Source organism: Gadus morhua, chromosome 16, assembly GCF_902167405.1.
Source record: "Gadus morhua chromosome 16, gadMor3.0, whole genome shotgun sequence".
NCBI classification, from domain to species: Eukaryota; Metazoa; Chordata; class Actinopteri; order Gadiformes; family Gadidae; genus Gadus; species Gadus morhua.
The window spans coordinates 16,000,026-16,013,145 of NC_044063.1; the positions used below are offsets into that span (position 1 = coordinate 16,000,026).

Consider the following 13,120-nt stretch of genomic DNA (forward strand, 5'->3'; position numbering starts at 1 on the left):
GTAATTGTTGAATGTCCAAGGGAAAGTTTATGGCACGGCTGACTGATGGTTGCGATATTTTTAAATCGTCGGCATTGCAAAGTTGCATTTCCCCTGTTGCTAAATAACGTAGTGTGGCCAAACATTTTATTTCGGGACTAATCGGATTATTCCTGTTAGTCGGGGATGTTATTGCATCGCGCACTAACTCCACAACAAGTTGAATACCCTAACATTTCGTCTCGCAGGCATTTTACGATTCTTTGTGAATAGGTCTTACTGAGTTAGGAGTCCTCTTGAGGACTTTTAAGCTCTCCTAGACTTAGGTGCTACTTTTAGGCCTAAAATACTCTGTGAATTGCTCTTAGTGAAAAAAGTTAGGAGTCCTAAATTTAACAGTGACACGCCCATTATTTTTAGGAGTTACTCCTAAATTCGCCAGTTAGGACCTACTTTTAGCCCTAAGATCCTTTGTGAATACGGCCCCTGATGCATAAAAAAAAAAGGGTGCTAATTTTCAGTTTAAAAAAACCCTGCTGGTATTATTTTATCAGCTTAGAGCGTTTTCATTGCCGTAACAATGTGAGCTATCAACAAGTACAACATGTTCTGGACCAGTTGTTCTCAATTATTTTCTGTCATTCCCCCCCTAGGAGTCAGAATTTTTTTTGCACCCTACTGAATTGAAATAGCCTACTATTGAGAACCTGCTAAAATGTATTTATTTATCTGTACAAATCAACTGTATGAGTTGCTGGCACCAACATTCTGCATACAATCACCTTATTATCAAATAGATCAATACAATTAGCGGAGATAGCATCTGCAACAACTTAAAAATATTTCCAAGTTCAGTTTATTAACTAAATTTGTATCATTTAAACAAAACTGCTAAGTCTGTGTGAATCTCAAAACAGAGAAACAAGAGCAAATGATTCACTGGGGTTTGCATTTAATTCAAAATATTTTTCGACAGTAAACATTGGTCACTTTTCAGCTTCATCATCTTATTCCCTTTCAAAAAAAAAAGATATATGTTCATCTTTCAAGCATGAATAAAGACACCAAGTCCCTCTGTCATGACTTTGTAAGATCAAAATTCTGGTAAACCTTCCGACCCTTGGTATTATGTTTATGTAAAATTCTAATAAAATAAAATAAGTAGGCCTATCTTAAAATGTAAATAAATAAATAAGACACTAAGTCCCCCCCCATCCCCACCCCCACACCTTTTTTTCGGAGCTGGCGGAGCGCGCGTCGGAGCTTCCGGAGCGCGCGTCAGAGCTTCCGGAGCGCGCTCCCCCTTGCTCCCCCTCAAATTAAGCACTGCTCGTAGTATTAGAACATGTTCTACTTGTTGATTAGCTCACAATGTTATTGTAATGAAAACGCCCTCAGTTTTTTCTGCTCCTTGCACCTTATCATGCTACGCAGTACGCACCATTACAAGCCTCTGCCGACTAAAACATGAAGCAATTTAAGAAGATGCATAATCGGCTTGTGGTCAACTGTCATTTAATAGACATCTGACAGATTACAGTAATGAAAAGAGTGTAATAAAATGAATTTGTTTTTACCTTAAACAGTGTGGTGTGGTAGCCTAAGTGTTTTAGGCTATAGGCAAACAAGCTCTCAAATGTTCCATCACTTTTTAACATCTGTCGATAAAGCAGGATATTCATTATAGGCTATTTAATTTAGGGAATTAAATCGATTGAAATTCCATTGAAATCACGTTGATCCTTAGTTCAGTTGAAATTTCAACATTGTTTCAAAATTCCTGATAATTGAAATACCATTGGAATTCCGTTGATCTATGGACTGGATTTCAACGTTGTTTCAATATTAAAAAAGGGTGCAAAATTATGTAGAATCAACATCAATGTTGATTCTACATAATGTTTATTTGATGATTTAATGTGGACAACGGAATGTTGATTTGACATAGTTTCAATGACTGTTTGCTCTCTGGGTAGGTAATCATTTTGGTGATGTTTTAGGATTCAAACCTTCTTTACCATTTATGTGTTTTTAACAAAAAATGAATTAACATACATAAAAAGACATAGGGTGCTTTTGACTGATGTTTTAGGGCACATATCTTGTGACTTGTTCTCTGTTCCTATTATACTATGCTTATTTGGATGTTAAATGTTCACTGACGCAAGCTCCACTTTTGAACTCAGACCCACTGACAGCAAGCATCCGTGTAGTGGAATTTCCTGGTCTTCTGAGCGCCGCTGGAGAACTTCAGACTGTAGAGGTCTCCTTGATTCAGCATCCAGCAGCAGCAGCAGCAGCAGCAGCAGCAGCATCATCCTACCCGCCCGCCTCTCGTGTGTGCAGCGGGAGGAGGAGAGAGGAGGAGACTCGCTCACGGCAGCGTTTGAGACAGACGGGACTTGCGAGACACACAGGTCGTCCCACGCCAGACACAGCAAAGGAACTTCGATCTGAAGCCAAGGTGGTGGGGAAAATGACGAGACGAGCATATCCGTTTTTCTTATTCCTGTAGGGCGTAGTTATGTGGCGTGTCTAAAATATGATGCCCTTGGACACTTCTCTGTGAAGATTTACCTTTCGAACGCTCATGTGCCGTTTCATGTTTACTCCACTTTGGTCACCCGTGTGAACGTGAAGGAGGTGTGAGTTGCATTGTTGCCTCTTCAGCTCGGTTGCATGGGATTTCCAGTCGTGTCGGCTGCCGTGATGTCTGCAATATCCCCTTCTTTGTTTCTGGGTGAGTTCATTTTTGTCGTATTCTTGAATGGATTCGCGTCTGTACCGTCAATGACAATGGAATAAAAGCATATACTGTTGTTACCCGCTGTAACAATTGCTTTTAAATCTTTTTATGCCAGATTCTTTATTTTTTTGACCAGAGGCTGAAGTATCAATCAGAATGATGTCAGAGTGTGGTGATGTGTGGCATGTGGGAAGCTTGGACTTTCCTCACAATGCGTTGACGTTAAAGCATGCACATTTCATGTATTGCGCATCGGAAAAATGGAAAGATCAGCTTTCCATTTCAAATGAATGATGTTGCGCTGATCGCACGAAGACCACAAAATAAAAGTTGTCTTATTGTAAGACAAACGCGCCCCTCCCTTGGTAACGGCAGCGAACACAGCATTCGGTGCGCATGCATTGGCTTGTTAACAGTCCAACGAGCTCTTACCAGACAGGCCTAGGAGGGGTGTAAAATAAATTGGATTTACATCTTTCACGTATGCTAAAAGTGAAAATACGACAATATTATATCCAAAACTTATATCCAAATGAGGTTAATAATTAGTAGGCTATCGTAAGCTTCAGTTACAAACCCCAACTGGATTTAACTGAGAATCAAGGTGGAAACTCTACTGGACCCCATAGACTAGATCAGGATCTCAGAACTGCCTGTTGGAAGATTACTTTTGCAATCATACAATTGAATCAGTGTCTTCAATCATTTCACACCACTTCGTTTCCCCTATGGTTTCCCCATGTATATAGCCTACGGTAGGCTAGAACTATGGTGCGATCCTTTTTGAATGTATCTATTTAAATGGGCTAGAGAAGCAGGATTGTGTATCTGTGGTTGACCAGTCCTGATGCCCGGTTGATGACCGAAGACGATGATAGGGACGCCGAGGTTGCAGCAAAACAAACAGTTGGAAAGGTCAGCCAGTTGAAGATGACATATTTGGCAAGAGATTGTGTTTTTAAATTTTGATTATTGTATCAGTGGAGCCCTGCAGTAAGCAAGATGTGTATATGTAGCCTAAATGCAAACAGATTCAAGCAAAGCTTCTACAGATTCACACTTTATTATTCGAGTAATGGCCCCACTGAAGGTCTGTGCAAACATCAGCTGATTCAATTAGTAAAAACAACAGGAGCAGGACCATGAACGTTGCCCTGCGCACGTCAACCTTTTTGCATAATATTGTCATTTTTACCCTATAGATCTGTGTGTTGGACAGCTGAAGGACATTGATTACTCACTGAGAGCGGGTGGGGGCATGTGGACACATTAGCCATGTCCCGCCTGTAATGATGCCATGCAAGCAAAACAGCCACTGCCTTGCCTTCATCTTAGGCTCAAAGTCATTCTACACACACACACACACACACACACACACACACACACACACACACACACACACACACACACACACACACACACACACACACACACACACACACACACACACAAAGTCACATTTATGCACACACATGGGATGTCAATAACGATGCTTCAATCAGAATCCTTCTGGCCCAGTGAAATTCAAGGGAAAGAATAAGTATTTTTTTTTGTTCATAATGTCTTATGAATAGGAAAACAATTACAAATGTCATCGGAATCATTGAGAATGAAGATTGTACATTTCAAACAACTCTGTAGTATTAATAATGCTATATTTTGCTTGAAATAACCATCAGCTAACACCCATGGTAGCATTTTCATTCCAAATTGCTCTATACGTATTGTTGCCATGGTGCCATTTCTACCATTTCTTGTTGTGCGACGGAGAATGAGTTGCCCGTAATTGGCGAGTGTATAATTATTTGACTGAGCAGCATTGCCTACGCCAGACCAGATGTGTTCACATTGGGAACAATCCTTTCCACCCAGGTAAGCTAAAAGTTAAATGTTACTTGACACAATTAGTTTGTCAAATAATAACACCTTTTCCAATCACATGCAGGGTTGCCCCAATTTTGTTACATAAAATAGATTTTTTTTGTATCTTTACAAGTAACAGCGTTGAATTAATTTGAGATCTACAACGATACAGGGTTCCCACAGCAAGTGTCTGTCATAACAACTATCAATAATCATTCAAAGGGAGCTAATTCTCCCCATTTTCCAATTTGCCGTGAGCTTCATAGAGTCCTGAGACGTCCTTCATTTAATATCTATCATAGATGTCATATCCCCCCTCGCATTAAAGATAAGCACTGCAATTAATTGTCAGAGTCCCTTAACCCCACTTTGAGATTCCTCCGATTTGACGTAAGACCCAAAGGCAAGGTCGAACAGGGAGGGTGGCAGGGGCCGGGCAGCACCTGAGAAGAGTAGGCCCCTTGATGGATAGGCTGTTCGTCCTAGTGCCAACATTTAACGATTTTGAATGTGTAAATTAAAGAATGTCCGGGATGTAATAACATGCCGTAAGTCACTTGGCAGAAATATAATGGGGAGGAATGAGAGGCTGTCGTCTCCCTCTGAGCAGCGGACTAAGACCTCTACGGCTACTCTCTCCTCTCTCCTTCTTTAAAGACATCACCTGTGGCTATGGGAATACCCTGTAACTGACTTTGTGTGTGTGTGTGTGTCTGTGTGAAACTCGGTGCGTTTGTTTGTGCAAGACAAGTGTATGCGTGTGTACATGTATATGTGCACTTTTGTGTGTGTGTGTGTGTGTGTGTGTGTGCGCGTGCGTGAGTCAGTGCATGTTTAACTACACGACATGCATTGGTATTTGCTAGTGTGCGCAACAACACATGCGTCTTTGTCGACGCACGAGCGTGGACGCCTCTCGACACATTTGCCACTCCAACATGCATGTTTGCCGCTCAAAGATGGGAGATAAGGAGAGCGGCGGCACCCAGCAAAAAACTCTGTCCCCATTCTATATTTAGCACGTCTGCCTCTGGTAGGCAGAAGTCTCTCTCTCTCTCTCTCTCTCTCTCTCTCTCTCTCTCTCTCTCTCTCTCTCTCTCTCTCTCTCTCTCTCTCTCTCTCTCTCTTTGTGTTTATGTGTGGGTCTCTGAAGCACAGAGATGACAGGAACCTCCTGGGCCAGAGGTTATGAAGTGACAACTTGATGTGTTTGCCCCTAAATCACCCGCCCACGCAGCCAACGCCATGGACGGCTGACATTCCCACCCTCACAGTCATATGGAGGGCCGTGGTTGCTGTGCATTATGGCGATGTTTAGATCGTGGTTTGGGTCTCTTGGCGGGGAGGAGCGTGGGGCGATCACGTGGAATTTTTCTCAGCTAAGGGAGATGTGTTGATATCTACGAGCGCTTGAGGAATTTGGCACACCTTCTACAGAGGACTACCCCCCCATCCCTCCGTTGAGCCTTACGGTGTGTGATGTTGTTGTCAGGTAGCTGGAACGTCTTTCACATTTATTATGGTTTGGCGTTACCACTAGTTTGGAGCGCCTTCCCCCCCAGAGCACTGTGACTCAGTGGAAAATTCGACTCCCAAGATGACTTATTTGGATGGGGGGCGGGGGTTAGGCGTGTTACGTGATTTGCATTACCAATGTGGCAGGAGTATTTTTAGGCTCACCTTGGTACTGCTGAGCATCGGTCAGTATTCCATTTTCAGCCCAAATATTTAATGGTTTTTCCAGGGGGTTGTGTACCTTAAAGGTTATTTTGAGTATTACCGTGGCTTATGGTTATGACTTATCAGTGTGGCCCCTGCAACCCTTTTACTATTTTTGATGTAATGATTCTTGTTCTCCTTTTGAGGATTCATTTCATTTTTTTCTCATTGAAAATAGAGGAATAGGTCAATCTAATGTGTGTTAACTTAACACACACCCTGGACAGAGGACTGTCCAGTTATAACATCTTCTTCCTTCTACCTGAAGGATTCTTCATGTCTCATTGATTATGCTGCTTTTAGTCCGGCCTTGCTTCTCCTCTCAAGTCTCGGCCACCTGAACATTACACCGGGAACCAAAATGTTCAGAGTGAAAAAGCGTTTTGTACCTATATCATGTAAAAGCTTAAAGCTATGGTAGAATGTTTCTGCTTTGAAAAGGAAAGTATTTTTTCCTTAGCAACCATAAGCGATCAACCCTGACATCATCCTTCAGAGACAGGTTCAAAATATTAAAGCACTTTGTCATGTTTTTCGGACTTTCCTTTTATTCCAAAACAATGCTGCTTCATTGAGAGCTTTTCTGCTCCATCGGTGTGCGTTGTTACTGCCATTAGTTCCAAACTATCTGAATGTGTCATGGATGAGGTATTTCTTCTGATAAATTCAAAGGGTTATATTTATAAGAACACAATGCACATGTTCATGCTGGGGCTGGCTTTGTGTAGTGTCAACGGCCTATCAGCCAAACCCCCTTTCCACCCTTCGGGGGGAAAATTACTTCCAGATTATTTTGGACTCTATGAACAGGAACTGCCTGTTTCACTTTACTGCTAATCTTTGACAGATGTTCTGGAAAGACTTGCGCTCACTCAATGTGGAGCCATATCCACTGCCTTCCAATAACATGACAGTATACTACGTATACACTGCCATGATACATAGTCACATTATCTTAAAAACCTTCCAAACGGTCCAAAACTTTCCATCTACTGTTTCTTTAAATCAAGCTATGTTTGTTGCATGGGCCATGTTAAGATCCACATTCAGAAATATATCCAAGGTCACAGGTCATAGCCAACATTTTGTCACCTCTGTCTCCATAGGATCAAGGCTTGAGTTTTTTGTTTTCTTGTCAAACCTCGGAGAAGCTGTACTGTTAGTTCGATAATATTGAGTTTGATACTACCAATGCTCTATTTCTCTATTGTTAACATACTTCATTTTTAATTGCATATAGAAATGCATGTTTATTTGTCAAGATTACATTTGTTTCAGTTTCCCAACCAAGTATCAATATGCAGTGAAAATGTATTTCCACCAAGCATGCACGAGGAGGACAGAATATTCATATAAACACACATAGGAGAGTAACGGTATGATACAGACTTGTTTATCACACCATTTAACATTTATATTACGCTAAGATAAATTCCTCTCTTGAAAGATCCACTTTTCATTATGTTACCCTTTTGGGATCTCTGCTAACCCAGGACCTCAGCAGAAATTGAATTCCAAAAGGTCGCTCAATTAACATGGTGTCACTGTAATTTATGGCAAATTGCACATATTACCACATTAGCAGTTTAATCCTAGGTTGGTAATCCAGGTTCAACCCTTGAAAGAGCGGATTGACACGCTATTCCTGATAGTAAACAGCCATGAAAGTCAATGGAGCAAGGGCAAGGCAATTATGCCGTATTCTATAAAATAACTAAACTAAGCATTTTGCTTCTAGTGAGCATATGCATTTTAATGAAGGTCTCTGACTGTCGAGGCTGACATAGAGACCAGAGGTCAAAGGCAACACTAAGTTAAGCGCTGATCTGTTGGCCAGGGGGTAGGGATTGTCTTCCATCAATTCATTCCTGATACGATTTCACTGCAGCTATTGACAACAGAGGGAAGGGTCTCTTCCTCCAAAAGCCCTGTATGTAATAAATTGTTAATCGTGGATGAGCTGTGAGAAAGCGCTATCATCTCTAGATCAACCCGCACTCTGTTTTGGTCCGTTCATGCGTTGGATGTGTTAGTGAAAACTGGCAGCGTGGAAAGACGCCTGGCATGCTTGTCTTCTTTGTAAAGAACACCCCTTTTGAGCGCCTCCTCCTGAACCAGGTATATCTCCGTTTTCTCTGCTGTCCCTGTAGACATTGAAAAGCTCAGCATAGAACAAAAGGCTTCAAAACAAACAAAATGTCATCTCTTTCACCTTCAAGTGAAACACATCACACAAGATCAAATTTGGATTGATGACACAAAGAATATAAGGTAAATTATAGATAGGCCCTGCATGGCCAAACAGGATAAGGATAGGATTGATCTTTAGTTTTTGCTAAACACTTTAGTGTATCTCATCCAAAGGGCTTGCCCCTAAGTCAAGGTTGAGGACCCAGATGGCGAGATAAGTCATTGAGATCGTATAACAGGAGGTGCATCAACCAAAGCGAGCAAGGATAAAGCATTTTGAAAGGCTGACCTTAAACTACCGCATGTCGTCGGTTGGTCATTTCTTAATGATCCCTCAAAGCGCCAGTCAGCGTGGCTTAGCAACCTGTCCTGCTGCTCATCCCGTTTGAACATTGTGCCCCTATTTTAACGGTCTAAAACGCAAGTGAGAAGCGCCAAGCGCAAGTAGCTTTGTGGGCGGTTCTATGCAATGTAACCGGCGCATAAATTTCGTCAGATAAGACTTAACACATATGATATGCGGTGTGGTTCTATTTAATGATATAGGCCTACGCAATACATTAACTAACATTGTTTCTTACCAGTATTGTGTGCATTATCGTTATCGACTTGTTTTCCTAATATGCATGTGTCCTCCATTAATATACATTGCCTGTATTGCCTGACTGTATTATGCGTTACGTGTATAGTTTGCGTATGTTTAAACAGATGGACGCACACACTCGCGCCCGCTTTCATTAATTATTTTACACATACACACACGAGCGCCCGCATTTCATTCTTTTTCAACACTCACTCGCGGAAAAACAATGATTTCTCAAGATGAAATACTCATCAATCCTAAGAGATATGGGCTTGTAAACGATGTCTGGGTCAAGAAAATATGTGTTTGCTGTACGGTGTTTGCAGATGCAATGAAGTACAACTTATTTTCGCTGTATTAGCTGTTCTTTCCCAAATAATTTACCAAGAATGTGCACTAGATGAGAGAAGCAAAGTGTATGCACGAGGTGCACAAGCAACATTATGCATGCGCCCTTAAATAGCATCTGAACAACGCGCTACTGACTTTAAACCAGGTTTTTCCTGGTATGTGGCGCAATTGTTTTCTGAAACTGCAAAATAGCACCAGGGAACGTTTGTGCCAGAACACGCATCCTCCTTTCGCCGAACCGCCCCTTGGGGTGCAACATCATTCCTTAATTTACAGGCGTGTGGTGGTGGAGGGAAAGAGCGCTCTCCGCCAGTTGCAAACTAGCAACGTCACATGCGTCAGTGAAGAAAGTCAATTTCGCCGGATGCAAGATGGGGCCCAGAGTGGGAAATTGACCACTTGAAATTTTAAAACAATGAAAATGTTGAAATGAAATGCTACATTTATTCGTCACAATATACAATTAATTTTAGCGCGGGCCCAAAGCCGCACTGTGAGAAATAAGAAATGATCCTCATCAATATTGTGTAAGAACATTTGTAACGTGATGTCATTTGACTGATTTCCTTCTCCCATAATGGTGCCAATGTGTGAACATCAAATTGACTTTATTTGCCCTCCGTGACTCTACAACTGTGACTCAATTCCCTCCATTGATTACAGATGCGCAATTGAAAGCAAATTGCAGTGCACGGGTAGTGCCTCCAGCGCCACAATGAACGACTGCGCCACACATGTATTCCTCCGTCTCCGGTTTTATTTGTTTGGTTTTGTTTTTCAATCGAGAACTGTCTGAATGACCAGGAGGAAATGCTCCTCGTCGCTCTACTTAGACGCCCGCTGTTCCTTTCAATTTGAAACAGCCGATTAGCCCGGCGGAGCAGGACAGTCCATTAGGTGTTTGCAACCCTGCACGTGCTCCATTCGCTCCCTCCCATTTCCTTCCTTCCCTTTACCAGTCGTCCCCCCCCCCACCCATTCTCCTTAAGCGTTAGTGCCTTTAATCAGCAGAGGCCCTCATGCCCCGGGAACATTCATCTTCAGGGCCTTTCGGGCACACATGCCGTGTGCCTGGAAAGATCTCAAGGATGGATGGTGTTTGGAAAGAGAGGAGGGGGGGGGGGGGGGGGGGGTGAGGAGGTGGTGGAATGGTGGCCATTTGGGGGCCGTTGATTAGAGAGTGTCAGGAGACCGGGTGCTCACCTGTGCGTGGTGGAGCTCCGTCGGAGACCATCTGACGGAGGCAGACACTAGGGTCTTGCCTCTGGTAAGGTTTCCTGTACTGGGAGTGAATTAAAATTTCTGGGGGGACAAAGAATAGCACACGATGTCTTATAGAAGGGTTTTGGCGACCTGCTTCAGGAGAGTATAAACAGAATTAAAAGGTCATTTTTGCACTGTGGGCTACAAATTGGGTGGTCGGTCCTTTTTCAACAACCATTTATAGGCATTTATCCATTGGTCAACCCAAGCGGTTCCTGTGTGTTCAGAAGCACAGACGTGTTTGGGAATTAACTTCATTCGCCATGCGCTGACGTACCATTTCACTGTTTGTACCTGCGTGGAGGAGACGAAATGAACACTTGATTCAATCTGGTCAATCGCGACGCCGCCAGCAATTAAGTGTGCAGCGCTGCTCATTGCACTGCATCCTGCTGCGACGTGTTCTCACAACAGCAGTGCTATGCATCCGAGCCCCTGGACGTAGCCTCACGCTAGGCCAACACTGTGGAGGGAGACGGGAGCAAAGTACAGGAGGTAATGTAGCTCACAGTATTCAGGAGCTTTGGTCAAGGTGAGAGCTTAGTCCTGGAAAATTATATTTTTTCCTCCCGTACTCGCACCACCTCACCTCCCCCCGCCCCACCCCCCACCACCGCCGGCTCTATTTCCCCCTGCAAAGTGGTTTTGAACAGATGGCGCCACCACCTTTGTTTTTTACGAGTCGTTAGACTTGACTTGTTGATGAAATTCAGCCTGTGCGCTGTACCGGCCATGCAGATATGTGTAGCTTAGCATGCTATTCCGTGCTAGCCCCCTGTTTTCAGTGGTAATGGTGCAGTAGTGTGACCGACGCTAGCGCAAAGAACCTATATGCTACCGTGTTTGTTTTAAATTCACAAGATTTGGTCATGCACATGAAAACACCTAGGGACACACGACCACACTCACACACAGATGCACACAAACGCACGCACACACATACATTCACACACACATACACATAAATATTCACGTTGCACAAACAGCACACACACACACCGATGTGCAACAGTTCTGTAACCTATGCTGTGGAGCAGCAGGCGATACATCAAGCTTCTTGCCTGAGATCCTGGTTTATTCCAACCAGATGCTACAATAACCCCCCCCAACCCCCCTTGGTCTATTGCCATTTCTTTGCGATCCTCTTCCTTCCCTGGGTCCCCATTCTGCGCTGTTCATCCCGGCCCATCTCATTTTCTGTCACTATTTACTCCAGACGTATAAAAGGGTAATTTAGAGGCTTGATTCAAGGTCGCCTGTATTGGTTTGGCGTTATTTTCCAAACTGTCGTTCTCGGTACGGAGACGGTTGGGTTCTGATTGATTGACCAAGAGTAAACCACCCTTCCATCGCATGATAGGTTTTCCTTCATAGGTTTGGCGAAATAAATCTGTGCTTTTTAATAGTCCATAAAAGACGAGCCCACACTCAGGTGGATGGCTCTTTTTAAAATACATTGGAGATCTTTTGTGCGGCAGAAGCATTTATTTTATTCTTGGTGACTCGATTTTTTCCCCCTTCGAGATGGGGGAAAATCAAGAGTGCATTTGGCTAGATCCTCAGTCTGGTCTCCAAAGTTGCAGTGGAGGGGGGTAAGGAGCAGGAGGATACAGCAGCGTTGGCAAATTTGAGCTCTTAAAATAATTAAAGCCAGCACAATGACTCTGCTCTCTCGACAGGTCCAACTTAGAGAAGCGAGGGATAAATAAATAACTGTAAGGCACTGCTACAAGAATTAGCATCAGACGACGGTAAGCTGGTTGTACTGCGGCAGCACGGAACACTAATGGAGGCTAGACTATGGAAAATGTGTAGAAAAAAACACGCGCAAAAAACATTATTGTCTGACGAACCGATAGCCGCCTCGTCGCCCACCTTCAATGAAAATCGTATTTTTTTCCCCGATTTATTTCGAGGGAGATGCTGTTTACTCTATTAACCTTTCCTCTTGGTTGCACTGTTGACATTGAACAATGTGGAAGAGGCCAACTCCTCGCCTGCCTAGCTGGCCATTTTGCTAATGAGGCAATTAAATGTATCCTGCCTCGGCTGAGCACGGGCCAGCTAGAGCACGGCCACTCATCTGCTGTCTCAGCAAACATGCAGCATCCTAACCCACGCTGCATCTCTCTCTCTCTCTCTCGCTCTCGCTCTCGCTCTCGCTCTCTCTCTCTATCTCTAGGAATGTAATGCTCTCAAGTTGTGCGGTGGTGGAAGCCTCCTCGTTAATGACGTGACCTAATAGCACTGCTTTAATAATAACAGTACCAGACATGGTTGAGATCATGTCAGTACAGCGATTTTTGTGTTCTCCGTTTCACCCTCGGTATCCTTTCAGCCACGGTATCCTTTCAGCCATTTTTCAAATAATTTTAAAACAGCACTCAGTGGGAAGATATCATGCACTCCATGCATCCAAGGTGAAA

At 43.3% G+C, this 13,120-nt stretch overlaps 1 protein-coding gene across 1 annotated transcript in view; it reads left to right on the forward strand.

Annotated features, from left to right (window-relative positions):
* Positions 1 to 2,276: 2,276 nt before the first annotated feature.
* The window catches only part of clmpb (CXADR like membrane protein b), a 64,654-nt gene continuing 53,810 nt past the window's right edge, over positions 2,277 to 13,120 (forward strand). The window contains exon 1 of the mRNA XM_030381700.1: positions 2,277 to 2,719. Within this exon, the coding sequence (XP_030237560.1) occupies positions 2,659 to 2,719 (61 nt within the window). The 5' untranslated portion in view covers positions 2,277 to 2,658. The remainder of the gene's footprint in view (positions 2,720 to 13,120) is intronic.